This window comes from Canis aureus, chromosome 3 (genome assembly GCF_053574225.1).
Source record: "Canis aureus isolate CA01 chromosome 3, VMU_Caureus_v.1.0, whole genome shotgun sequence".
NCBI classification, from domain to species: domain Eukaryota; kingdom Metazoa; phylum Chordata; class Mammalia; order Carnivora; family Canidae; genus Canis; species Canis aureus.
In genome coordinates, this window is record NC_135613.1 from 54,192,484 (window position 1) to 54,218,711 (window position 26,228).

The following is a 26,228-nucleotide window of genomic DNA, read 5'->3' on the forward strand; positions in this document are numbered from 1 at the left end:
CATCACCCACGGGGCTGGGTGCCTGTCCAGGGCCCGGTCCCTGTGAGGCTACGCTGCTGTGTGGCGAGGAGCCACGGTCAGAGATTTCTCTCTGTTCCCCGAAGACGGGGACACTTGACCTTGGCTGGAACCACGAGCTCCTCTCAGGGCCCCGGCCCTCCTGCCAGCCCCTCACAGGGGACCTGTGAGCCCGACATGGGACCTTGGGGGATTCGCGGCCTTGATGGCTTCCCTGTGTGTCGCGACCCACCTGCTCCTGCAGCTTGCCCCTATCCTTCTGGAGCCATCCCAGCAAGAGCGGGTTCAGAGCTGCACCGGATGTTGCCCCGTGTGTCCTGACTTTTGCTTTTGCATATTTGTTGCAGGTCTGATTTTCCGGGGCTACAGTTCTGCGCTGCCTGCCTGTGGGTGTGACTCATCAGGTAAGGAAGCAGATGGGGTCCCCGGGCTGTTGGAAGCCTCCGGGTAACCTCCCAGTGCCCTTGAAGGCACGGAGTCTCCGAGAGCTCAGACAGCACAACCTAGGCCGGAGAGGAACCTTCCGGCTGTTGGCATCCGAGGGCGCTTCTAGTCTGAGCAACTCAAGGGAGCAAGAGCTGGTTTTCCCATGTGAGGAGGCGGCCCCCTGGACTCAGAAGGGTCCAAATATTTCTTAGCTACTTGCCACTTAGCACACCCTCTTGGAAGAGTGCTGTTTTATGTTTTTTGCTATTTATTTGTAATGCTTCCCCTCAGCAACACCTGGGGTTTGCAGGTCAGGAAGGTGAGTTCTCTGGGGACACTTCACCATCTGATCAGAAGGATCTGATCAAGGCCACAGCAAGCCCAAGAGCTTGGGTCACCTGTGCTCTATGCCCTAGCATGGAAAAGCATGGGGCTGGGCCCCTGGGGGGGCTCAGTCAGTTGAGCATCTGCCTTCAGCTCAGGTCATGACCTCAGGGTCCTGGGATCGAGCCCTGCATTGGGCTCCCTGCTCAGCAGAGACTCTGCTTCTCCTTCTCCCTCTGCTCGTGCTCTCATTCTCTCTCTCTCTCACACTCAAATAAATAAGATTAAATTAAATTAAATTAAATTAAAAAGCCACGGGGCAAATATGCACAAGCAATTTTCGCGCACTTGGGTGAAGCCCAGAGGATGGAGGGTGCCGGGCTCGGGGCCTCCGCTCACCAGGCAGCCACTGGCAGGCAGAGCTGAGGGGACACAGCCCCCAGCGGGGTGGCGGCGAGGTCACATGCCCGTCTGCCTTCCAGCGGCACCATGAGTAGCGACACGGAAATGGAAGTGTTCGGCATCGCCGCTCCTTTCCTCCGGAAGTCGGAAAAGGAGAGGATCGAGGCTCAGAACCAGCCCTTTGACGCCAAGACCTACTGCTTTGTGGTCGACTCAAAGGAGGAGTACGCCAAGGGGAGAATTAAGAGCTCCCAGGACGGGAAGGTCACGGTGGAAACGGAAGACAACCGAGTAAGCCTCAAACTCGCCCTCCACGGGCCGCGCGGGGTCCCCCGAGGTGGCTCTGGCACCTGGATGCCCCACGTGGCTTCCCTGCCTCAGCTTCCCCGCTGTCCTTGGGCTGCAGGGTAGGAGGAGAACCCGGATGTGGCCACTCAGAGCAATTCGTGTTCAGGAGCCTTTGCCAACGTTCACATCCTTGTAAGGGCATCGCGAGGGTGCAGGGCTGGGAACCCCTCCTGCAGTAAAACACTCTCCTTTGGTAGCCTGGGTTTCCCTACTTCCTCTAGCAGTTGCCATCTAGCGGGGGAAGGAAGGGAAAGCAGGGAAGGGGTCCTAGTGGACCCCAGGCTCCATGTGAAGTGGCAACCTCCCTATTTCAGGAAGGCCATGAGCAGTGAAGTGTACCCCCTTCTGGCCAGAACGTGGTGGGGCTGCTGGGAGAAATCCTGGACTTCACTGGTTTCTGGTATCGAGGCCAGAAGCATCTGGAAGTGTTCTGAGAAAAGTTTAAAAAAAAAAAAAAACAATTCAGAGAAGAAAAAAGACAATCTGAAGAAGAGAGCATAGTGTCACCGGGTTGGGTGTGAAGGAAGCAGGCAGTAGGAATCACTGATCCACGTCACCAGGCCCTGATGCTCCCGGGGGCTGGCCCTCTGCACCTGTCAGGTGTCAGGGTCGAGGGTGGGTTTGCCAACCTGGAAGCCAGGCCCAACAAATGAGAACCTAGGACGGTCTAGAGCCTTCACAGGGAGGGCTGGCGGCATGGGCTGGTTTAAGTGAGTCCCTGCTTGAAGGCAGGTCGCCCAGAGATGGGACCACTGCAGAGAGACAAAGGCAAAATCCCAGAGTGCAGACACATTCACAGGCCCTCAGAGCCACCCTGAGCCGCCCGGCGTCCCTGTCTTCTCCCGCGAGGGACCTTGTCCCCAGCGCCTGCCCCTTGGGACCCAGGCTCTTTGTGGGAGACGGACAAGAAAATTAAAACCAGGGGCAAGGCACATGGAGGACACTAGGTAGTCACTGAACCTCTTCCCACTCAGACCCTGGTGGTCAAACCAGAGGACGTATATGCGATGAACCCCCCGAAGTTCGACCGCATTGAGGACATGGCCATGCTGACGCACCTGAACGAGCCGGCCGTGCTGTACAACCTCAAGGACCGCTACACGTCCTGGATGATCTATGTCAGTGCCCATGGTCCCCGGGGGGGAGGGGTGCTGGTGTGGGTGACGAGGCCGTGGAACAAAAGAGGGGAAGGTGGAGGAAAGGAGGAGAAGGAGAAAGGCAGCAGGTGGGAGAGGAAGGGGGCATCAGTAAGAAGAGAGGCCGCAAGAGGAGGAGTGGGGACGGGCCAGGAGAGCCAGGCTGAGGGCTGGGCCTGGGCAGTGTCACCTGCTGGTGGCAGGGCGGCCTCATCTATAGAGAGAAACCCATCCCTCCTTTACAAGGTTAGAGTAAAGAGACAGAGTGACAAAGGCCAAGGGTTTTACACGCACACACGCATCTTGTACGCTCCCGTAGACCTACTCGGGCCTCTTCTGTGTCACTGTCAACCCCTACAAGTGGCTGCCGGTGTACAACCCCGAGGTGGTGGAGGGCTACCGAGGCAAGAAGCGCCAGGAGGCCCCGCCCCACATCTTCTCCATCTCTGACAATGCCTATCAGTTCATGCTGACAGGTGAGTCTCTGTGGGGGCCGGCAGGGGGCTGCTGGCTGGCGCGTGTCCTCCAGCACGGAGGGCGGACAGTTGGGGTAGTTAAAGAGGCTGGAAGAGGCCAGACCTTTTCAGGCCCTACAAGCCCTGCTAGGAAGATTGGATTGAATGTAACCATTGGTGAAACTAATAGGAAACAAGGGCGCCTGGGGGGATTCGTGGGTGAAGCATCTGCCTTTGGCTCAGGCCATGATCCCAGGGTTCTGGGATCGAGTCCCGCATCAGGCTCCGTGCTCTGCGGGGAGTCTCCTTATCCTCTCCCTCTGCCTGCAGCTCCCCCTGCTTGTGCTCTGTCTCTCAAATAAATAAATATAATCTAAAAAAACAAAAACAAAAATAAACATATGAAGGTATGAAGGACTCCTGAGTGGCTCAGCAGTTGAGCATCTGCCTTCAGCCCAGGGCATGATCCTGGGGTCCTGGATCGAGTCCCACATCGGGCTTGGGGAGCCTGCTTCTCCCTCTGCCTGTGTCTCTGCCTCTCTCTGTGTGTCTCTCATGAATAAATAAATAAAATCTTTAAAATAAAAAAAAAATAAGAGGCCAACATTTTTGAGGGCTGAAGATGAAGCCTAACAGGCGAGTGGGATGAAAAGCCACTGGCTGGTCTGAAGTAAAGGCTTCTCCTCTGAGGGTCACTGTCAAGAAGGAGGCTCTCCCAGCCGCCCCTAGGACCACACAAAACACTATAGGGAAGAGGCCTGGTGTAGTGAACCGTGACCACTTCACAAGGGTCGCAGTGGGGCTAGGGAAGCTCCTTATATCGCTGTCAACTCTGTCTTGTTTTTTCCTTTGGCAGATCGTGAGAACCAGTCCATCCTGATCACGTAAGTACCTAAGACACAGAGCAGTTTGGGAGCCGTGGCTCTTTGTCTCCAAAGTAGGAGGCAAAGGTACCGTTTACTGGATTCTATTAATTAGAAAGTTCTTCGAGTAGGGGCGCCTGGGTGGCTCAGTCAGGTTAAGTATCTGACTCTTGATTTCAGCTCGGGTCATGATCTCAGTCGGACTCCGCACTCAATGGGGAGTCTGCTTGAGGTTCTCTCTCTCCCTCTGCCCCTCCTCCCCTTACTCTCTCTCTCTCTCTCTCCAAAAAACAAGAAGGGAGCACCTGGGTGGCTCAGTGATTGAACGTCTGCCTTCGGTTCAGGTTGTGAATCTTGGGGTCCTGGGATCGAGTCCTGCATCGGGGTCCCCACAGGGAGCCTGTTTCTCCTTCTGCCTGTGTCTCTGCCTCTCTCTGTGTGTTTCTGATGAATAAATAAAAAAAATTTAAAAAGAAAAAAGAAAAACAGAGCAGAGTCTGTGATGAAAAGGCAGAGATGGAGATGCACACACAAGAGGGTATATGTAAGGTCTTGGAAAACTGGAATCACCCACTGCCCGGGCAGCTCAGCCCACGATGAAGCTTCCCTTGGGCTTCTGCCTCTCCACGTACTTTCTCACATTTATTTGGTAGGCGTGTGTCTCATGTGGCTCGGGGTATGTCCAGGCCTTTGTGTGACATCTTGGGGAGGCTGTTTATACCAACAAGACACATCTCTCTCTCTCTCTCTGTTTCTGTCTCTGTCTCTCTCTCTCTCTGTCTCTCCTGATCACTCCAAATAGCGGAGAATCCGGGGCAGGAAAGACTGTGAACACCAAAAGGGTCATCCAGTACTTTGCAACAATTGCAGCCACTGGAGACCTCGCCAAGAAGAAGGACTCCAAAATGAAGGTGGGGGCAGGGAAAGGCTTGCTGCCCTTCCACCTGTGACCTTTGCCTTAACTTCACAGCGGGGGGTGAGGGCAGGCCAGGATCTGAAGTCCTCAGACAGCCAGTTCCTGCAGACAACCCGGTGTGTGGGCAATCTTCCAGGCCTAGATCCTGAGATGTTCTAAAAAGCAAGGCTCTAGGGCCTTAATTAAGGAAGGTCATCTGGGGGAGCAGCTTGGGGAGCTTATTCTTTGAACCGACTTAAAGAAATCTGTAGCGATAGTCGCTTTTCAAAACAGATAGGTTACCGCCGGTAATGATCTACTGGTCTCACTGGAGGAAAGCAAGGAACTGAAGCATTGAGGGAGTTTTACATCAAGACAGACAAGGAGGGGTGCCTGGGGGGCTCAGCGGTTGAGACTTTGCCTTCGGCACAGGTCGTGATCCTGGAGTCCTGGGATGGAGTCTCGCATGGGGCTCCCCACAGGGAGCCTGCTTCTCCTTCTGCCTGTGTCTCTGCCTCTCTCTGTGTGTCTGTCTCTGGAATAAATAAATATTTTGGAAATAGCAAAAGCGTTTCAGCTGAGCCAAGCTGAGGATTTGGTGGATCCTCCCACCGGAAGGCCAGGGACAGAGGGATGAGGGACAGGCTGTCATGATGTGACAGGCAGCAGGGGCACTCGCAGAAGCAGAGCCGGGGAACATTTCCCAGTGTCATCTGTGGCTTCTTCCTCCCCTGGTCTTTTGCATTAGGGAACCCTGGAAGACCAAATCATCAGCGCCAACCCGCTGCTGGAGGCCTTCGGGAACGCCAAGACCGTGAGGAATGACAACTCCTCCCGCTTTGTGAGTCTGAGTTTTCAGGTCAGCTGGGATTTCTCTGGGGCCTTCAGGGGAAGCAGGGTTCCGGTCCTCCCGGAGGCCACAGGCCAGAGACAGAATGAACCACAGCCACCGGGCAATTTCAGATAATGAAGCCTTCGTGAGAAGCTCAGTAAGCAGGGCATGTGATGGAGTAACTGGGGGCAGCGTCTCCCCAGGCATCTGGGGAGAGCAGGAGGCTGGCCTGTGAACCCCAAGATCTACAGGATGAGGAGGGACGTGGGGAAAAGCAAGCGCACACTCTCTGCGGTGGGGCAGGGCCTGGTGTAGTCAGGGGACCTGAGAGGGCTGGTGTGGCGGCTGCGAAGGTGGGCAGGAGGCGCGTCCCATGAGGTGAGAGAAGAGGTAGACAGAGGTGGGTCATGTGCCAGCATGGAGGCCTTGGCGGGCCCGTGGGGTGGGGTGTGTGGATTGTATTCAGGAAGCTACTGAGTGATTCTTTGAGCTGAGAAGTGATGCAGTTTGATTTACATCTTGGAAAAAGTCATTCTGTCACTTTAGGACTGGATGGGGTGAGGGTGAGGGGGCAAGGTGTTGGGAGGAATTGGCAAATCAAACATGGTGGAGAAGAGAAGAGGAGGAGGAGGAGGACACGCTTAATTTTAAGTAAGGAAGGGGATCCTTGGTGGCTCAGTTTAGTGCCACCTTCGGCCCAGGGCATGACCCGGGGTCCCGGGATCGAGTCCCACATCAGGCTCCCTGCATGGAGCCTGCTTCTCCCTCTGCCTGTGCCTCTGGGTCTCTTATGAGTGAATAAATGAAATCTTTTTTAAAAAATTTTTAAGTAAGGGAATAAAGCGCCTTTTCACCCAGTGGCCCAGGAGGCTAGCAGGAACTTCTGGAGACACTGGTCCCCCCTTCCCACCCCTCCTTCACAGGGCAAGTTCATCCGAATCCACTTCGGAACCACTGGGAAACTGGCTTCTGCAGATATCGAAACCTGTAAGTGGATCGCAGGGCAGGTGGGGGCGTCGCGGGGCAGGTGGGGCGGTTGGGGAAACTGCCGTGTCTGTGCGTGTAGATCTGCTGGAGAAATCTAGGGTGACCTTCCAGCTGAAGGCGGAGAGAAGCTACCACATCTTCTACCAGATTCTTTCCAACAAGAAGCCTGAGCTCATAGGTGAGGCGTCCGGGCTCTGACGTCGTGGGACCGGGAGGGCTGCCCCTGCCTCTCCGCGGAGACGCGGCAGCCCACAGGGGAAGCTTCTTTTAGAAGCGGGAGGGGCTGCAGAAGGGGATGTGCCGGGTGAAGGACACGGAGATTAGGAAGATTAGCCCAGGACGGAGTCCAGCCCGGGCCCCTGCACGCCTGCTGAACGACTGTTTCATTGTCGTCCGGCGCCCCCTACTGACCTAGGAACCAGCCTCTGACCAGGCCGACAGCCTCACCAGGCCCCTTCCTACACCCAACACAGGCCTACAGGCACCTTCTTCTTTGCACTCGGGCTGTGCGAGCTCCGCCTTCTGGCCCCAGGGCCTGGAAACAGGCTTCAGCCCTTCAACGAGTTTGGAAAAGGCTATGATGATACCAAACCACCTGCGCTTCCCCTCAGGGTGGGCTCCTCCCTGACCCAGCTTCCCTTATTTAATTTTCCCCAGCCTACACTAATAGGCGCCATCCACGCACAGAGCAAGGAAGCCTAAATTTGGGTCCTCTCTGGGGCTCTTAATCTACGCAGCCCGGCCAGGCTGCCTGGACTTCCCCAACTGTCTGTTCCGCCGCAGCCTGGGGATTGTGAGGCTGCCTGGGAGGAGATTTCTCACTCTAAATTCAGTTTGGGCTCCAGCAGGGAAGGTCTCAGCCCAGAATCTAGGAGCTCAAGTCCCAGATGTTGATGGGTGGATGTTTCCTTTGCATCCGTGGGGCCTCTTTATTTGACATTTCTCGTTTCAGAGCTGCTGCTTATTACAACCAACCCTTACGACTACCCGTTCATCAGCCAGGGTGAAATCCTGGTGGCCAGCATTGACGATGCAGAGGAGCTGTTGGCTACGGATGTAAGTAGAAGGGAGAGGGCGCTGCGAGGTGCTCCTCCTCCGTCACAAGGGTTGATTGACTAACATGCTGTTCTTTGAATGTCAGAGTGCCATTGACATCCTGGGCTTCACCCCAGAAGAGAAGTCTGGGCTCTATAAGCTCACGGGGGCCGTGATGCACTACGGGAACATGAAGTTCAAGCAGAAGCAGCGAGAGGAGCAGGCCGAGCCGGATGGCACTGAAGGTACAAAATAACCACAAGCCGTTCGCCAGAGCTGGGTGGGTGGGTGGCCAGTGGAGATCATTTGGTGCCTCTTTTGAAAGCAATGAGTCCTCCTTCCACCAGGAAGGGTGAATCCCTCCAGGGCTCTGATGCACAGCATTACTGCCCCCCATTTGCTCAACTACCAGAATGGGCCTGTTTCAGAAGCAATGAGATATGACCAGGGCTTTCTGGAACCCAGTCCTGCTTGCTTTCCCATAAAACCTTTCATATTCTCATATGAATTTTCATATTCATTTCCCATAACCTTTCAAAGTGACGTAGCTTCCACTGGCCACACACAAGTGGTTTAATGATGAGGTATAAGGGGCGGCTCAGCGGCTCAGTTGGCTAAGCATCTGCCTTCAGCTCAGGTCACGATCCTGGGGTCCTGGGATTGAACCCCATATCGTGGGCTCTCTGCTCTGCAGAGGGTCTGCTTGTCCCTCTCCCTCTGTCCTTCCCACTGCTTGTGTGCACCTGCTCTCTCTCTCTAATAGATAAATAAAATCTTTTTTAAAAAAGAAAAAGATTGTAAAACAACCAAGACAAGCTTCCCCAAGCTTTGAAACACCTGCATCATGTTTCAAAGTGGTTCTCCTACTTTGCCAAATATAAGGGGTGCCCCTTTGTGATCATCTTTCTTTCCCTGGCAGTGGCCGACAAAACAGCCTATCTCATGGGCCTGAACTCTTCCGACCTCCTGAAAGCCCTGTGCTTCCCCAGGGTGAAAGTCGGGAATGAGTATGTTACCAAAGGTCAAACAGTGGATCAGGTAAGCGGTCGCCTCAGGGCTGGCAGGAACGCAGGCTCCCGGTGGCCGCTGCCCTCCGACACCAGTGCTCTTTCCCCGGCAGGTTCACCATGCTGTGAACGCCCTCTCCAAGTCAGTTTACGAAAAGCTGTTCTTGTGGATGGTCACTCGCATCAACCAGCAACTGGACACGAAGCTGCCAAGACAACACTTCATTGGTGTTTTGGACATCGCAGGCTTTGAGATCTTTGAGGTCTGGGTTCCCTACTTTCATGATGGCATGTGGCTTTGTATGGAGGGATGGATGGGTCATCACGATCCTCTAGGGAAGATGTCAAGGTGAGCGACATGTCAGAGCATCACATCTGGTAGGAAACTGTCGGGCGGATCAAGTAGAAGGGAAGCAGCTTTTGTGGGGAGGGCTGTATAATTCCAAGAGAGGAGAAGACGTGCAACAAGTGGAATTTTATAAAGGACATTAAACAAATAAAAGAAAGAACTCAAATGCAATTATTGACCTAGGAAGAGCCAAGCATACAGAGAATCTGATAAGCCAATCGCACAATATTTACATAAATATCCTGCTGGTTCTAGGTTAGAAGCATATAGCCAGCCATAAGAGCATATATTTGGTGTCTTCCAGACACAAGACATGCTGGCGAATGAAAGATAAGCTTGAGTTTATAGAGGAAAACAGAAGGTATATATGGTACACGGAAAAGTAACTACAGAATAAGCAGACGGTGGTCGGTGCACAGGAGAGACCCGACCGTGGGGACTCGGCAGACAGAGAAAACACCTTCGGGCTGGAAGCTCAGAGACGTCTCCAGGGAAGAGATGGGATCTGGGCTAGACATTGAAGAACATGCCCGTAGCTGAGGGAATAAATGAGTTGACAGAGCCAGAGGCAAAGAGGAGGGAGGTGGACGGGTCTTTGATTTTGAAGGCAACCTAAATTCACACCTGGACACTATATTTTGGTTTTAGTATAACAGCCTGGAGCAGCTGTGCATCAACTTCACCAATGAGAAGCTGCAACAGTTCTTCAACCACCACATGTTCGTGCTGGAGCAGGAGGAGTACAAGAAGGAGGGCATCGAGTGGACCTTCATCGACTTCGGGATGGACCTGGCTGCCTGCATCGAGCTCATTGAGAAGGTGGTCCGATCTGTCCAGCCAGTAACTTCTCTTAAATTCTGCGGCTCATCCTGCAGCTCATATTTACCCTATGTGCATTTTGCTTTGCTTTAATCCAGCCCATGGGCATCTTCTCCATCCTGGAAGAGGAGTGTATGTTCCCCAAGGCCACAGACACCTCCTTCAAGAACAAGCTCTATGACCAGCACTTGGGCAAGTCCAGCAATTTCCAGAAGCCCAAGGTGGTCAAGGGCAGGGCCGAAGCGCACTTCTCACTGATCCACTACGCAGGCACCGTGGACTACAGTGTCTCGGGCTGGCTGGAGAAGAACAAGGACCCCCTGAACGAGACCGTGGTGGGGCTGTACCAGAAGTCCTCCAACAGGCTCCTGGCGCACCTCTACGCCACCTTTGCAACAGCAGATGGTAACAGACTCCACGGACTGCCTTATATTCATGCTTTCTCCCGCCACTCAGTTCTCAGGCCTGAAAGATCCCTAGAGATCTGATAACAGTGTTGTGCCATCTTTTATGTTTTTCAGCTGACAGTGGAAAGAAGAAAGTTGCCAAGAAGAAGGGTTCTTCTTTCCAAACTGTCTCTGCCCTTTTCAGGGTAAGAAAAACACAAGTTTATCTGCTTGTAATTGGTGTAAATGATCTTAAGATGAGTGATGTAGAGATCCTGACTGGTTTATTCAAGAATGGTAATGTGGTCTTAATCTGCTGTTACTTGGTGAAGCTGAGTGGTACTATGATAAAACATAAATACACAAATATATAATAATATATAAATATATATGCTATATAAACGAGGTTTAACAAATGTTGGTCTAGAATTCAATTATTTTGTTCTGCAGGTAGTTGGGTTGGCTGGCCTGGGGTGAGGGTGGGAAGCAATCCTCATCACAAATTTTCCTACTTGCTTGAGGGACACAGGCAACAGCATCTCAAGCTCCCAGTGGAGCCAGACACATTTCTGGAACTGGTTTCAGAGAGCATTCTGTATGTGGTTAGTTTCTGGTTCACCGTGTATCAGTTATGTGCCTGTATCTCTAGCCACGGGCTATTAAAGAGTTAAATAATTCCATTCTTTAGAATCCAAGATAAGTTGAAAATGCGTATCCTAGTCTTCATTACAGTATATCTCCATCTTTGTAAAAGCCTACAGTAGACTGTCAAATTTCATCTTTTAGGAAAATCTGAACAAGCTGATGTCAAATTTAAGAACGACTCATCCTCACTTCGTGCGCTGTATAATTCCCAATGAAACCAAAACCCCAGGTGAGACACCTGCTGCTGCTGTAGATAGGGCTCAATTTCTGAGAAATCCTGTGTGATGTTGAAATCTCTTGCTTCTTTTCTCAGGGGCTATGGAACATAGCCTCGTCCTGCACCAGCTGCGGTGTAACGGTGTTCTGGAAGGGATCCGCATCTGCAGGAAGGGGTTCCCAAACAGGATTCTCTATGGAGATTTTAAACAAAGGTGCATAATAAAAATGTTCTATATACTTCTTGCTGAGGTGTGTAGATGCTTGAATTTGAGAGGGAGAAATACTGGTAATCCACTTCGACAGAGCAGTGTGGGCCTTCATGTCAAATGATTGCCCTACCTCCCAGCCAAGATATACATACTTCTTTCTTCCACATTTTCTCAGGAGCTTGTCTGATAAATGATATGGTAGGAAAAGACCTGCCCTAAGCTTCAGGAGGCTTAGATTCCAGGACACCACCTAGCAGTGTGACAATGGGCAAGTTTCTTTCTCTCTCTGGACCCTGGCCTGTTAGAAGACAAGCCTGAATGCATTGGTCTCCAAGGTTTATGACTCTGCTAATGGCCTGTGATTCTTTCTGTGTCTACAATGGCAGATACCGAGTGCTGAATGCCAGTGCCATCCCTGAGGGACAATTCATTGACAGCAAGAAAGCTTGTGAGAAGCTCTTGGCCTCCATTGACATTGACCACACTCAGTACAAATTTGGACATACCAAGGTAATGCCTCAGGTCTGCCAGATGCTGGCCCACAGTCCCTTCTTGGAATTCTCCAGCACATAGACTCATATCATCCTTCTCCCCTGGAAGGTGTTCTTCAAGGCTGGCTTGCTGGGGACCCTGGAGGAAATGCGGGATGACCGCCTGGCCAAACTGATTACCCGGACACAAGCGGTGTGCAGAGGGTTCCTCATGCGTGTGGAATTCCAGAAGATGGTGCAGAGAAGGTGGAGCAGGGTCTCTGGTCAAACATGAGCTCTTTATGGGGAGTGGGGGCCTCTCCTGGAGATAACCCATATTGTGTTTTCAGGGAGTCCATCTTCTGCATCCAGTACAACATCCGTGCTTTCATGAATGTCAAGCACTGGCCCTGGATGAAGCTCTTCTTCAAGATCAAACCGCTCCTCAAGAGCGCAGAGACCGAGAAGGAGATGGCCACCATGAAGGAAGAGTTTCAGAAAACCAAAGACGAGCTTGCCAAATCAGAGGCGAAAAGAAAGGAACTGGAGGAAAAACTGGTGACACTAGTACAAGAGAAGAATGACCTGCAGCTCCAAGTGCAAGCTGTATGTGTTGAGGATTTGTTACCTTTGCTTGTAGATTTGATTATTTAGAAAGACTGGATTTGGGGTGGGATGTTTTGCTTTGCAGTTGGGATGCTTCCTAAAGGACTTTGTTTATAACAAGGCACTGGAATATCACAAGCCTTATCTCATTAAAGGAAACTGTTATCCTTTTTTTTTTTTTAAAGGAAAGTGAAAACTTGTTGGATGCAGAGGAGAGGTGTGACCAGCTGATCAAAGCGAAATTCCAGCTGGAGGCCAAGATCAAGGAGGTGACTGAGAGAGCGGAGGATGAGGAAGAGATCAATGCTGAGCTGACGGCCAAGAAGAGGAAACTGGAGGACGAGTGTTCGGAGCTCAAGAAAGACATTGACGACCTTGAGCTGACCTTGGCCAAGGTCGAAAAGGAGAAGCATGCCACAGAGAACAAGGTACTCTCTCCGTGGCTCTTCCTGGCTTCGTGTGCTCATTGTGAATCAGACTATTTATTCTTATAATTTGCTTGGCCTCTTCTTAGGTTAAAAACCTTACTGAGGAACTCGCGGGGTTGGACGAAACCATTGCAAAGCTGACCAGGGAGAAGAAGGCCCTCCAAGAGGCCCACCAGCAGGCCCTGGATGACCTCCAAGCTGAAGAAGACAAAGTCAATTCTTTGACCAAAATCAAGAGCAAACTGGAACAGCAGGTCGATGATGTAAGTCAATGGTGCTAATTGGGCATCCTAGACCCTCAGAGTTGGAAGAGCCCCCCATGAACCCTCTGGTGCAAAGCATTTGTTCTCAAAAGGATATGGTGCCCTTTGCAGCTGGAAAGTTCCCTCGAACAAGAAAAGAAGCTCCGTGTAGATCTGGAAAGGAACAAAAGGAAGCTTGAGGGAGACTTGAAGCTTGCCCAAGAGTCCATATTAGATCTGGAGAATGATAAGCAGCAGCTGGATGAAAGGCTCAAGAAGTATGTCCCAAAACCACTGGTTTCAATCTTCCAAGTCTCTGGCTATTGTGTCTTCACACGTTCCACATTTCCCTTCCCAGGAAGGATTTTGAATACAGTCAGCTGCAAAGCAAAGTGGAAGACGAGCAGACTCTGGGCCTCCAGTTTCAGAAGAAGATCAAAGAGCTACAGGTAGGAGGCAGCCTGGACTTTTCTTTCCCGGGAAGGTCACTCACATGGGCTGGGTGCCATCTGCTGTAAGCCATTTCAAGCAAGTGGGCTGAACCACGGTTTCCTTTCTGCTAGGATGACATAGCAGCAATGAGCAACCTTTCCATAATTTAAAATACATCATGAAGGTATTTGGGGTCAACATTTCAGCTGAACAGACAATATCTTGGGTTGGTCACTGCAGGGGTCATGACCATGTTGGGGCAGAAAAAATTCATAGCAAAGGAAATTAACAATAGTCCTATTCCTGGGGGAGAAGCCCAAACATTGGTTTGCTTAATGAGCATGGAAACAAGCCTGTACTTGATGTCCAGAGCGAGTCACCCTGGGGACCCACTGTCCATGAGTGAATGGTCACCCTCCCCAGGCTCGGATTGAGGAACTGGAAGAAGAGATTGAGGCGGAGCGGGCGACCCGTGCAAAGACAGAGAAACAGCGCAGCGACTATGCCCGGGAACTGGAGGAGCTGAGCGAGCGGCTGGAAGAGGCAGGAGGTGTCACCTCCACCCAGATCGAGCTGAACAAGAAGCGGGAGGCCGAGTTCCAGAAGATGCGCAGGGACCTGGAGGAGGCCACCCTGCAGCACGAAGCCATGCTGGCCACCCTGAGGAAGAAGCACGCAGACAGCGTGGCCGAGCTCGGGGAGCAGATAGACAACCTGCAGAGGGTCAAGCAGAAGCTGGAGAAGGAGAAGAGCGAGTTCAAGCTGGAGATCGACGATCTGTCCAGCAATGTGGAGAGCGTGTCAAAATCTAAGGTGCTCGGGCAGGGTGGGGCCCATACTTTTGATGAGAGACATCTCTGGGTCTCTGGGATCATTCCAGTCTGAATATGGACTCAATTTTCTCCCCCTTCTCAACACTTTAGGCCAATCTGGAGAAAATATGCCGAACTTTGGAGGATCAGCTAAGTGAGGCCAGGGGCAAGAATGAGGAAATCCAGAGGAGCATGAGCGAGCTGGCGACACAGAAGTCTCGTCTGCAGACAGAGGCTGGTGAGTGATGGGAAGGGGGGGCCCACGCCTCCTGGTCGCCTGGGGAGTGAGGGCAACTGGCCAACACTAAAGAGCAGTGCTGTGTGGGGGAGAATCTCTAGGGAAGCATCTTTTCAGAGAGAAGCAATCAGAACAACCCTCAAAAAAGTCATTCAAAATATGAAGGAGGGAACATTGACAGTTTGGTAAAATAGGAGTAAGCAAAGCAGATTGGAATGAGAGGAGACTCAGAATATGGCCTGGTTCAAGCTCTTTCAACATTAATAATGCCTTGGTACAAAATTTTCTAAATGACAGAAATGGGAGTGGGGGTGCCTGGGTGGCTCAGTTGGTTAAATTAAGTGTCTGCCTTTGGCTCAGGTCATGCTCCTGGGGTTCTGGGATGGAGTAGGCTCCCTGCTCGGTAGGGAATCTGCTTCTCCCTCTCCCCCTGCCCATCCCCTTGCTCCTTATTTCTCTCACTCACTCTCTTTCTCTCAAATAAATAAATAAAATGGCATAAATGGGACTAGAAACAAACTCCCAAGTCTTTTCTGTTTCTTGCTGCACACAAATTCAGATCTGTGGTCTGCGAACAAGCATCTTAGATAATAGGTAAAGAAATAGCCAATTTGAATAGGCTCCGGGTAGTACAAATATGTGGGGACAACAGGGCACATGGGTGGCTCAGTTGGTTGAGCATCCAACTCTTGATTTCAGCTCAGGTCATGATCTTGGGGTCCTAGGATTGAGCCCCATGTCAGGATCCACACTCAGTGGGGAGTCTGCCTCTTTCTCTCTCTCCCCCCCCCGCCACTCCCCCTGCTTGCACGTGTGCGCACACACACACATACACACACTCTCTCTTTCTCCAAAATATATAAACAAATATTTTAAAAATTAAGGAATTTAGGGGAACGTTATCTGGGGCTTTTACCTAGAAAACGTGGCCTCACCCAGGCCTGGTCCTCCAGCCCATCATCCCAGTGAATTCATCAGTCCTTTGCTGTCAGCCACAGCCAAGGTTGTGGTTGAGGTTTAGTTTCCACTTCTGTAATCATCTGGGGAATTCACCTCTGGGGTCATAAGGCCTCTCCCCCCACCTTTTCCTTCTTACTTCTGTATAAGCATATAAACCTGACCCCACCATATTTACCCAAGAGTCTAACTTCAAATTACGAGCTATAAAGTCCAAGGGAAGACACTAATATCTTAATGACAAATCAACAAGCAGCTGGAAACACCAGCCACTGGAAGGTCTCTGAACTTTTTTAGGTATTTCAATTTATAATCGTTCTCAATGGGTTTTACTGACAAAAGTCACTCCAGGCTTCTAGTAGTTTATAACAACACCCTAGTGGCTGTGTCTTCAGTTTCTTTCTCATGGAAACCTCTCATCTCCCCCAAGAAAGGACTACACCCTGTCATTTACTGTCTCCCTGGATCTTAGCACGATCCTTACACATAGTAGGAACTCGATGAATGGATGAGTAAGTGAATAACGTGAAAATATCTCCTTCTGGACACAGGGGAACTGAGTCGTCAACTGGAAGAAAAGGAAAGCATTGTGTCCCAACTTTCCAGGAGCAAGCAAGCATTTACCCAGCAAATAGAAGAGCTCAAGAGGCAGTTAGAGGAAGAGAGCAAGGTACCTCATTTGAGAGAGTGCTTCCTTGGTCTGGTCTTCAGTTACCACCTGCAGGAGAACAGGGCAGCTCGACTCAGTAGGTGATGATATAGGAACACCCCTGGACTGTATCATGTCCACGACATGGAAACACTCATCCACTGGGGTGGGGGGGTCTCCTCTTTCTTGACTGCTGCAGGCCAAGAACGCCCTGGCCCACGCCCTGCAGTCCTCCCGCCATGACTGTGACCTGCTGCGGGAACAGTATGAGGAGGAGCAGGAGGGCAAGGCCGAGCTGCAGAGGGCCCTGTCCAAGGCCAACAGCGAGGTGGCCCAGTGGAGGACCAAATATGAGACGGACGCCATCCAGCGCACCGAGGAGTTGGAGGAGGCCAAGTATGCGAGTCCATTTGCCTGTAGAAGAATGAGAGGTCTCAAATGATGATAAGATAGATGGCACTGGCTTCTGAACTACTTGTTACGTTACAAGATGTTTCCCCACCTTTTGTGTGTCTTAATGCAGTGCTGTGCGCTCCATGAGAGGGACTTGGTGTTAGCACACTGCATTAAAACAAACAACTCTGATCTTGGTTAGAGACAAGGCAGGTTATTGATCACTAGTTTTTAGCAGACAGGAAATTCTTCTGGGCTTTTGAAGGCAAATGGATGTTTGAGTCACACAGATGAGCAATTCCAACTTGATGAACAGTGATGTTCAAGAGGGTCGAGGTTTGAATAGTGTCTGCTTCCCTTTCACATTCTTTAAGGAAAAAACTCGCTCAGCGCCTTCAGGATTCGGAGGAACAGGTTGAGGCAGTGAATGCTAAATGTGCTTCTCTGGAGAAGACCAAGCAGAGGCTGCAAGGGGAAGTCGAGGATCTGATGGTTGATGTTGAAAGGGCCAACTCACTGGCCGCCGCTCTGGACAAAAAGCAGAGGAATTTTGACAAGGTGTGGGGTCAGCTCCGTGCAAGCTGCATGCTTCACATGGGGACCCCCTGGTAGTCATGGAAGGAGGAGACTGGGCCCCAGTCTTGACTCTGCCCCATCAGCTGTGTGGCCTCGGGCAACTCCCAAGCTTCCCTGGGCTGTCGTTTCCTCGTGCGTAAAATGAACCGGGCATGGGATGGGGGTGGAGGTCCATATCAAGCATTGTCAGTAGACACAAACCTATTGTTACCATGTGTTCAGTTCCACACATTTCTGGTCTCTCCCACACTGCTGGTCTGTCTGGGTGGCTGACATGTGTAAATCTAACTCAGATCCCATTGGGAGGCTCTCCGAAAGCCTCCCAAAAGGTATGACATTAAGGTTGATTTGAACCAAAGTTTTAAGGAAATATTTAGAAGTGCAGGGCCATTCTCATAGTAAGAAAAGGGCAGTGAGGCCCAGAGAATTCCTCCCTGGAGGATCCATGTGCTTTTTGGAGATGGCAACTGTTGTTGATATGTTGACCAATCTTGAGTAAATTTATGGAACCAAGGAGCTAAGGCAAGACATGCTGCCCAGTGAAGCTCCAATTCTAGGAGTATTTACCTTAGTGTTTTGCTTAGTTAGGAGCTTGGGGACGAGCTGACCAAGGACCCACCTCCCATGCCTGTGTTCCAGGTGGTAGCCGAATGGAAAACCAAGTGTGAGGAGAGCCAGGCAGAACTGGAAGCTTCTCTGAAGGAGTCACGTTCCTTGAGCACCGAGCTCTTCAAACTGAAAAATGCCTACGAGGAAGCCTTAGATCAACTGGAAACTGTGAAACGAGAAAATAAGAATCTGGAGCGTAAGCAGTTTGAGACAGCCCAATGCCCCCCTTGGCACCCCTGCCCGGGTGGGCATGGCTTCAGGCACAAAGCCCTGCACGCGGGTGGGTTGGTGCATGTGCAGAAAGCCCCCATCACCTGTGGGGTGACATCAGAGCCTCTGTCTACACACGGTGTCTTATCTCTAGGAAACAGCCACCTTGGAATTACGGCGAACTAGTTACAAAACGCTCAGTAGGTGTTTACCGTGCCTGGAAACCTGTGCAGAGGTGCTCAAATGCAACTTAACCTTCTGTCTTTGCAGAGGAGATTGCGGACCTCACGGAACAAATTGCTGAGAATGGTAAAACCATCCATGAACTGGAGAAATCAAGGAAGCAGATCGAACTGGAAAAGGCAGATATCCAGCTGGCTCTTGAGGAAGCAGAGGTGAGCAGAACGAAAGAGCCAGCAGAGATGGAGGCAGGGGTAGTGTCCTGGATCAGGGTGGAGTTGCAGCCTGGGGGTGGGGGCAGGTGGGAGGAGATGGGTGGGTTGAGATGGTGGGGGCAGGTGGTGGAGGGGCTAGCTGGCCTCCCTCTGTGTCTGCCTTCCTGCCTTCCCATCTCTGCCAAGCCCCAATCCCGAGGCCCACTCCTTTCCTATCAAATGGCATAAGATAAACCTGTGGATTATCTTGGCTCTATTGGAGAAAACTCATTACATTAAAATAGGTCTGAAAATAAGATTTTACAAGACCTTAGATGAATTTAAAGTATCCATAAGGTGCTTTGTGCTCCTAAGAAGTAGGAAGATTTCAATATTGTTATTGTTTGATGGTATAATAAGAAACAAACAGAGATGAAAGAGATATTATTTCCACACTGAAGGTAAATGAGGACTTTTAAAAATTTTTTTATTTTTTAAAGATTTTATTTATTTGAGGGGAGGAGGGGGCAGGAGCAGGGGAGGGGGGGCAGAGGCAGAAGCAGACTCTCCACTAAGCAGAGAGCCGACACCAGGCTCAGTCCCAGGACCCCAGGATCATGACCTGAGTGGAAGGCAGAGCTTCACCGACTGAGCCACCCAGGTGCCCCCGGGGATTTTTTTTTTTAAAGAGAGTTTTGAATATTGTAGAGTTACAGTTGTGAATGACCCATGCAGCTTCATCATCACAATGGGCGGTGGTGTAGCAGGCTCTGTCCCTTCACCGGCACTAGTCTGTTTTATTTTTGTTCCCTCAAGGCCGCCCTTGAGCATGAAGAGGCCAAGATCCTCCGGATCCAGCTTGAACTGACGCAGGTGAAATCAGAAATCGACAGGAAGATTGCCGAGAAAGACGAAGAGATCGAGCAGCTGAAGAGGAACTACCAGAGGACGGTGGAGACCATGCAGAGCGCCCTGGACGCCGAAGTGCGGAGCCGGAATGAGGCCATTAGGCTCAAGAAGAAGATGGAGGGGGACCTGAATGAGATTGAGATCCAGCTGAGCCACGCCAACCGCCAGGCAGCCGAGACCCTCAAGCACCTCCGGAGCGTGCAGGGGCAGCTCAAGGTTGGAGGCAGCTCCTCGGGGGGGTGGGGGGACACCTCTCCTGTCCGCAAACACTCAAAAACAGAGACTTGACTCAAGGCTCCAATGTCTCAATGCCGACGAGACCTTCCTCTCCCTGATTGTCTGGCCAGGACACCCAGCTCCACCTGGACGACGCCCTCCGGGGCCAGGAGGACCTCAAGGAGCAGCTGGCCATGGTGGAGCGCAGAGCCAACCTGCTGCAGGCAGAGGTGGAGGAGCTGCGGGCGTCGCTGGAGCAGACGGAGAGGGCTCGGAAGCTGGCTGAGCAGGAGCTCCTGGACGCCAACGAGAGGGTGCAGCTGCTGCACACCCAGGTGAGGGGCCGGCAGGCAGGGGGGAGAGACCCACACCTGACCCGCACCAGGTGACACCGCTCCTCCTGCCCTAGAACACCAGCCTCATCCACACCAAGAGGAAGCTGGAGGCCGACCTGACACAGCTCCAGAGCGAGGTTGAAGACGCCAGCAGGGATGCGAGGAATGCGGAGGAGAAGGCAAAGAAGGCCATCACAGACGTAAGGGGTCCCATCCTCTGCCTGTGTGTGGCGGCCACATCCGGCCGCACTGAAGCCCCTCCTGCTCCCCCACCCCGAGATAGCTCCCACTAGGCAGGTTGGGGCCTTCCCGGAGCGGGGAGGGCACGCGGCTGCATTGTGCTCCCAAACTACAATCCGCCTCCCCCTCCCATCCAACTCCGCACATCCCCTCCGGCACATTTAAAAGGCCATAATGATAAATAATGAAGCACAGGAAAAAAAAAAAAAAGACCGGAAAGGACTCTAGTCCTTTTCTAAAGCCCACAGAGAGGTATGCTCTTCTTCCCTGCAATATCTGACTTATTGCAAAGATGGAAACGGGACCCTCAGATGCCGGTGTCTCGGGGTCTCACCCAAGTTCACAGGGCGGGTCGCCAGCCCTCCCACCTGCACCTGAGCGGCCTGGTCCCTGGCGGCCACAGCTCCACAGCGCCACCTGCCGCCTGGTGGGGCCCCTGCACCTCTTCTGCTGGCGCTTCTGCAGGCCTCGGTACCCCGCCCGCCTTCCCTTAGACTCACTCTCCCCGGACAGAGTTCCTAACCTTCAGGAACACAGAACTGGCCGCCTTCACAAAGCACAGAAGGACCGTGGTGCCCTTGATGAAGGGCATGATGAAGAAACTGGACCTCACCTCGATGGGCAGCCAGATTTCCAAGAATTTCCTAATCTTACCGGTGGCATGACCATAGCTTGCCATGACTCCTTTACAATAAGGTCTCCACATTTCCAGAAGTAAATCTGAGGGGTTCCTGGGCCCGGCCTCCAGAACTCTTCTTTCCTTCAAAACAGCCTCCCAGTCATCACGTCCTCCTCACATCCTATACTGACCTGAGCCCCGCATCCACCACCCCGTGCAGGCCAGTCTTGCTGGTAGTGAATAAAGCAATAGTGTTTTTAAAAACAAAAACAAAATCAAAAACAAAAACAAAAACAAAAACAAAAACAAAAACAAAAACAAAAAAAAAACAACAACTCACTCACCCCAAACTTGCCATGCGGGTCCCAACTGGGTCTTCTCCAGGCCTTGGGTTCCTTTGAAAACATACTGGTGACAAGAAATAAAGAATTTGCCGGGGCGGGGAGGAGTGGGTAGAGTAAGGTCCCAAGGAGGCCAGTTTAAGAAAGGGAAGAAACCAAAAATTTCCATCCAGTCCCTGGCCATGGCATTGCTTGGGTTATGTCCCCAGCGTAGCTCTTCTCACGTTCCACTGTGGAAGGGTAGGCTCAATCACTGCCTTGCCTGTTGTCCTTCTCTAGCGTGGCTCTGCTCAGCAACAAGGCACCTGGTCTTTGTCTGCATTTACAGGCGGCCATGATGGCCGAGGAGCTGAAGAAGGAGCAGGACACCAGCGCCCACCTGGAGCGGATGAAGAAGAACATGGAGCAGACGGTGAAGGACCTGCAGCATCGTCTGGACGAGGCTGAGCAGCTGGCCCTGAAGGGCGGGAAGAAGCAGATCCAGAAACTGGAGACGCGGGTAATGGTGGGATGACCCCCTGCATCAGCAGGGCCTCTGGCCTCAACCGCTCCTTCCCCAGCCCCAGACTAACTTCCCAACTGTTTCCTCAGATCCGAGAGCTGGAGTTTGAGCTTGAGGGGGAGCAGAAGAAGAACACAGAGTCTGTCAAGGGCCTGAGGAAATACGAGCGGCGGGTAAAGGAATTAACCTACCAGGTAAGGGATGCCTGGGTGGCTCAGTGGTTGAGCATCTGCCTTTGGCTCAGGGCGTGATCCCGGGGTCCTGGGATCGAGTCCCGCATCAGGCTCCCTGCATGGAGCCTGCTTCTCCCTCTGCCTGTGTCTCTCATGAAAAAATAAATAAAATCGTTAAAACAAAATAACTTACCAGGTAAGAGAAAGCAAGCCCGATAGGTATTTTCTCTATAAAGCACAAACACCACCCTGGGTTCTCTCTCCAGAAGAGGGGGAGACACCTGCTGCCCCAGAAAATTGGCCAGACCTCAAGTGACTCCCCCCTCCTCTTCTAGCTACAGGCTGTGTTCTTGCCTTTAGAGTGAAGAGGACAGAAAGAACGTGCTGAGGTTACAGGACCTGGTGGATAAACTCCAAGTGAAAGTCAAGTCCTACAAGAGGCAGGCGGAGGAGGCTGTAAGTCAGACACACTGTGATTTTAGAACGGCAGCCTGGCCTGTCCCTCCCTGTGAGCCCTACGGTGGGTGCGCGCTCCCCTCAACCTGCCTGGGCTCTCTGGTTTTAGGATGAACAAGCCAACGCCCACCTCACCAAATTCCGCAAAGCTCAGCATGAGCTCGAAGAGGCAGAAGAACGTGCTGATATTGCAGAATCTCAAGTCAATAAGCTTCGTGCCAAGACCCGCGACTTCACCTCCAGCAGGGTAGGTGGTTCCCAGCACCACCGGTTGGGGAAGCAGGTGTGCACCAGCGTTGCATCCCCCGGGGCCACCTGGGAAGAGCCCGCAGTGAGAAGACACTTCTGGGCTGAGAAGAACCTTAGAACCTGGTCAGTCTCAGGCTCAGGAAAGGAAGGGATTGGCTTAAAGTCACTTAGCTGAGAAGAACTTCACCAAAACCCAAGTTGCAATAAAGCAAATGCCATCCTGAGAAGGAAGGAGCGTGTTTCTGGCCGGGATCTTTCCAGCCCTCTGCTGGTTCTAGTCGGCAGTCACCTTATGTGTAGGTAGATAACCAGAGGTAGGACGTCCCCGAGGATGCAGCTTATTCCCAGGTTCTTAGGCTACGGGGTGACCCTCTCCACGTGTGCAACCAAGTATTCTCCTGAGGTCCCCCAAATATCCTGTCCTACTGAAAAACAGCAGCGAGCAACTCCAAATGCTTGCGGGGAGAGGGGACGGGAAGAAATGTGGGTCTGCCACCTGACATAATCAAAAACACCCACTTTCTTTCCAGATGGTGGTCCATGAGAGCGAAGAGTGAGTGAGCCTCTTCTGGAGCAGGACGGGAAATATGCAAAATGTGTATTTTCATGGTTCCTGGCCATTACAGTTCATTTCCATGGGACTCTATCACATGCATTAAACTCTGCTTCGTTTCCAAATCGAGGCTGTATTTGTTTTCTCTTCCCTGTGTGGAAATGGTTCATTGCTTGGTGGTTTTTGTGCCTGATGTTGAAATGTCTGTGGGCAGATGTGATAAAGTCCTCTGGTGTGTGTGTTTGGGGACAGGGAGAGGTTGCTTTTTTAATATTTATTTATAAGATTTTTTTTTTTTTTTGAGAGTGAGAGAGACAGAGAGGGGGGGAACAAGTGGGAAAGAGAGAGAATCTCAAGCAGGCTCCACAGTCAGCACAGAGCCCAACACAGGGCTCGATCTCATGACCCTGTGATCATGACCTGAGCTGAAACCAAGAATTGAACACTTGCCCCACTGTACCACCCAGACCCCCAGAAATTGCTTTTAAATGTGAGATTAGATCATAAAGAAAGAATATCTTAGATTAACCACTACTTTGGCAGGGGGAGGAAGATAGGAGAGTTTGTCAAAAGAGTTGCCTCTCGGTATGGTGTGAGGGGAACACAAAGGCTCAGGGTCAGGAAGACCCTGTGTCATGTTAGACAGGGTCGTAGGGCAAGGGACAGACTTCCCTCCTCTACATTCAGTCAGGAAGGACCTGGAGTCCAGCCAAGGTTGTGGGGCAGCCTCCATGCAAATGCTGTGTGAACCATCACGAATACACCAATGATTGAGGCCGTGTCAGCTCCCTCCCAGACTCTGTCAGAATCTACCACCGAGTCCCGGGCTCCCTCTGCACTATTTTAAAGCCGCCCAACAGAAAATCTTACCCTTTACCCAGGGTAAACCTGTCTTTATCTTGAGAGAGGAAAAATGGTGGCAAGTCACAATAATTCTCTGGCTAGGCCACTATTGGAAATAGAATCTTCTAACCTGGGATGAGTCAGAAATAGTTGCCCTGGGTTCCTTTCTTTGTCCAATTCTAGAAGATGAGGAGAGACTCAGTGGGTGTCAAAGGTCAGGGGAGGGAAGGGGGGTGTTCTCAGCACCTGACTGGGACCTAAGCGCCTCCTGGGACCTGTCACTAGAAAGGAGGCCGATATTGATGTCAGATTTGGTGTGTGGGTGGTTTCAGAGAATTGTGTCTCCAAGATCTTGTCTCTTTGACCTGCTTTCAATACTCCCTGGCTACACTGGGACTAAAAGGTGGCATGTCTCTGTGGGGCGGCCGCTGCTGAGAGGAGTTGCGGTGAGAACAAGTCCAACGAGGACACCGGGCCGAGGGTCACTGCCGTCCAGAATGACAAGGACCCTTGCGGATTGCCTGTGGTGGGAAGTGGGCCACACAGAAAGCAGATGGTTTCTTGCTACAGGCGTCCTCAAACTGGTAAAGAAAGAAATGAAAGAACTGGAACATCACAACTGTGGAATGAATTACGAGCCCCTGATGAATTCTGGGGTCATGAACATAGAGACCACTGGACACTATATGCTTCCCGACAGAAGTAGGCACCATTGCCAGTGGAGAATTCCTGCCCCACAATCTGACCAACTCAAAGGGAATGCAGGGGATGGAGATCCAAGAGTCAACTAGTACATTCTAGGACATGGGGAGGTCAACTGAGAAAAAAAAATCCAGTTTTCTCAATATAGGCTGCAAGGAAAAATATACAAAAGAATTGGAAGGAGGAACTATAGATTAAAAGATATTTAACATACCTGTCCACCAACCGCTCTGCGTGGGCCTTGTGAGGGTGCGCACACACACACACCCTAGTTAGTAAAATTTGAATATTGACTTGGTATTTGATAGTACTATGGGGTTCCTGTTCGTTTCCAAGGTGTAATGTGATATTATGATTATGTTTCCTGAAATAGTCCTTATTAAAAATACATACCAAAATACAGATAAGAAAGGAAAAGAGAAGGGAGGAAGAAAGGGAGGGCCGTCTTTGAAATAAACGTATTCTATAGAATTCTAGACTTAAAAGAATTGATTAGACAAGGCCCTGATGCATTTTATGCAGAATTGGAGCAACACACATGAAAACCTCTGGTGTGGGCAGCCCCGGTGGCTCAGCGGTTTAGCGCCGCCTTCAGGGTATGATCCTGGAGACCAGGGATCAAGACCCACGTCAGGCTCCCTGCCTGGAGCCTGCTTCTGACTTTCTCTCTCTCTGTGTGTGTCTCATAAATAAATAAAATATTTAAGGAAAGAAAAGAAAACCTCTGGTGCTGTTGCAGGGCCCAATAACGTCCTCTGACCTGCAAAGCGCGGTGTTTCTCACTAGGGACAAGGTGAGCCGTTGGTTCTGAAAGCTATCCATGACTATCTCCAGTACGCTCTCATCTTGTGGAGGATAAAACAGAAAAACTGATTTTCTAAGAGTTCACATTATGACCAGTGTTGCCAGCGGATCTGCTCCCTGAAGCGAGGGACAGGCCTGAATGTGGAAGACACAAGCCTTGTCGCCACAGAGAATGAATGAAACACGATCTCATTCCACATTGGGGCCTGGATGGGGCTGCACAAGCAGGAGACGGGGAGCCCTGCCCGGGGATGGAGAGGAGGAAGATGATCTCAGGCACTATTTACTGTGTCTTACTGGGGGCTCCCAGGACGCACTACCCCACCTCACCCACAGAAGGGTGCAGGGAGGACAAGCCAGGCCATGCCTCCGTTTGGCACACGAAGACACCCAAGTAGAGTACCTTGCTTTAGGTCAACATGCCACAGCTGGGAATCCCTCCAGATCCCAAGACTCTTAGACTACAAAGCACTGCCTCCCTGACTGCCTTGAGGAATGCTGGGGAGATGGGGTGCAGGGCAGAGGTGCATTAGGATTGGGCTGATAAAACCCAAAATCTGCATTTTTGGTCTTTCTGACTGTTGCCTGTGTGTGTTAACTCCTCCAGGCATTCCCCTCCAACCCTTCTCTTGCACCAACTGAGCCCACAGTGATCCAGACAGCCTTCCCTCGGGCCATATGACCTTAGTAGGAACTTGGGTGATCATCAGCTCATTCACGATATCGACTGGTTCCTGCTCATGGGTCCCCCAAACTGGATGACAACAAAGGAAGGGTACAGGGTCCCTCCGTTTCCAGCTCATTCTTCAGCTCACTCTACCTCCCAATCAAGGGCCATTTCAAATGGCTTCTCCTTTTTCTAAATGGCCTCACTCTTATAGTCTTTTTTTTCTCAATTTATTTATGTCCTTGCTCCTTAATCCGTATACTTTCCA

General features: G+C 51.4%; 1 protein-coding gene and 1 long non-coding RNA gene across 11 annotated transcripts; one reads left to right on the forward strand and one right to left on the reverse strand.

The window, feature by feature from the left end:
* The first annotated feature begins 300 nt into the window (after positions 1–300).
* LOC144310927 (myosin-3) lies at positions 301–23,069 on the forward strand. Of its 2 annotated transcripts, XM_077892635.1 has the most exons (40): positions 301–422; positions 1,251–1,461; positions 2,493–2,636; positions 2,974–3,130; positions 3,966–3,993; positions 4,775–4,883; positions 5,616–5,708; positions 6,623–6,686; positions 6,766–6,864; positions 7,639–7,742; positions 7,828–7,966; positions 8,641–8,759; positions 8,842–8,991; positions 9,726–9,896; positions 9,995–10,301; positions 10,418–10,488; positions 11,069–11,156; positions 11,241–11,358; positions 11,742–11,865; positions 11,956–12,092; positions 12,176–12,431; positions 12,617–12,859; positions 12,946–13,122; positions 13,234–13,379; positions 13,460–13,550; positions 13,957–14,346; positions 14,457–14,583; positions 16,092–16,210; positions 16,389–16,585; positions 16,957–17,140; positions 17,798–17,963; positions 18,248–18,372; positions 19,168–19,476; positions 19,608–19,811; positions 19,886–20,011; positions 21,340–21,510; positions 21,603–21,707; positions 22,047–22,142; positions 22,252–22,389; positions 22,922–23,069. In XM_077892635.1, exons 2-40 carry the CDS (start codon positions 1,258–1,260, stop codon positions 22,946–22,948), a joined length of 5,823 nt encoding a protein of 1,940 aa, XP_077748761.1. In that variant the 5' UTR covers positions 301–422; positions 1,251–1,257; the 3' UTR covers positions 22,949–23,069. The 2 variants fall into 2 exon arrangements, with proteins under 2 accessions (XP_077748761.1, XP_077748760.1); XM_077892634.1 differs by having other exon boundaries at positions 22,252–23,069.
* LOC144310930 (uncharacterized) lies at positions 18,873–24,154 on the reverse strand. Of its 9 annotated transcripts, none has more exons than XR_013376591.1 (6): positions 23,815–24,154; positions 22,273–23,095; positions 21,705–22,140; positions 21,015–21,390; positions 19,692–20,900; positions 18,873–19,386 (listed from the first exon to the last, which is right to left on the reverse strand). It is a non-coding gene; the product is annotated as an uncharacterized LOC144310930 (long non-coding RNA). The 9 variants fall into 9 exon arrangements; XR_013376595.1 differs by lacking the exon at positions 18,873–19,386 and having other exon boundaries at positions 19,600–20,900; positions 22,273–22,816; positions 22,911–23,095; positions 23,815–24,150; XR_013376594.1 differs by lacking the exon at positions 18,873–19,386 and having other exon boundaries at positions 19,600–20,900; positions 22,273–22,813; positions 22,911–23,095; positions 23,815–24,149.
* Positions 24,155–26,228: the final 2,074 nt, after the last annotated feature.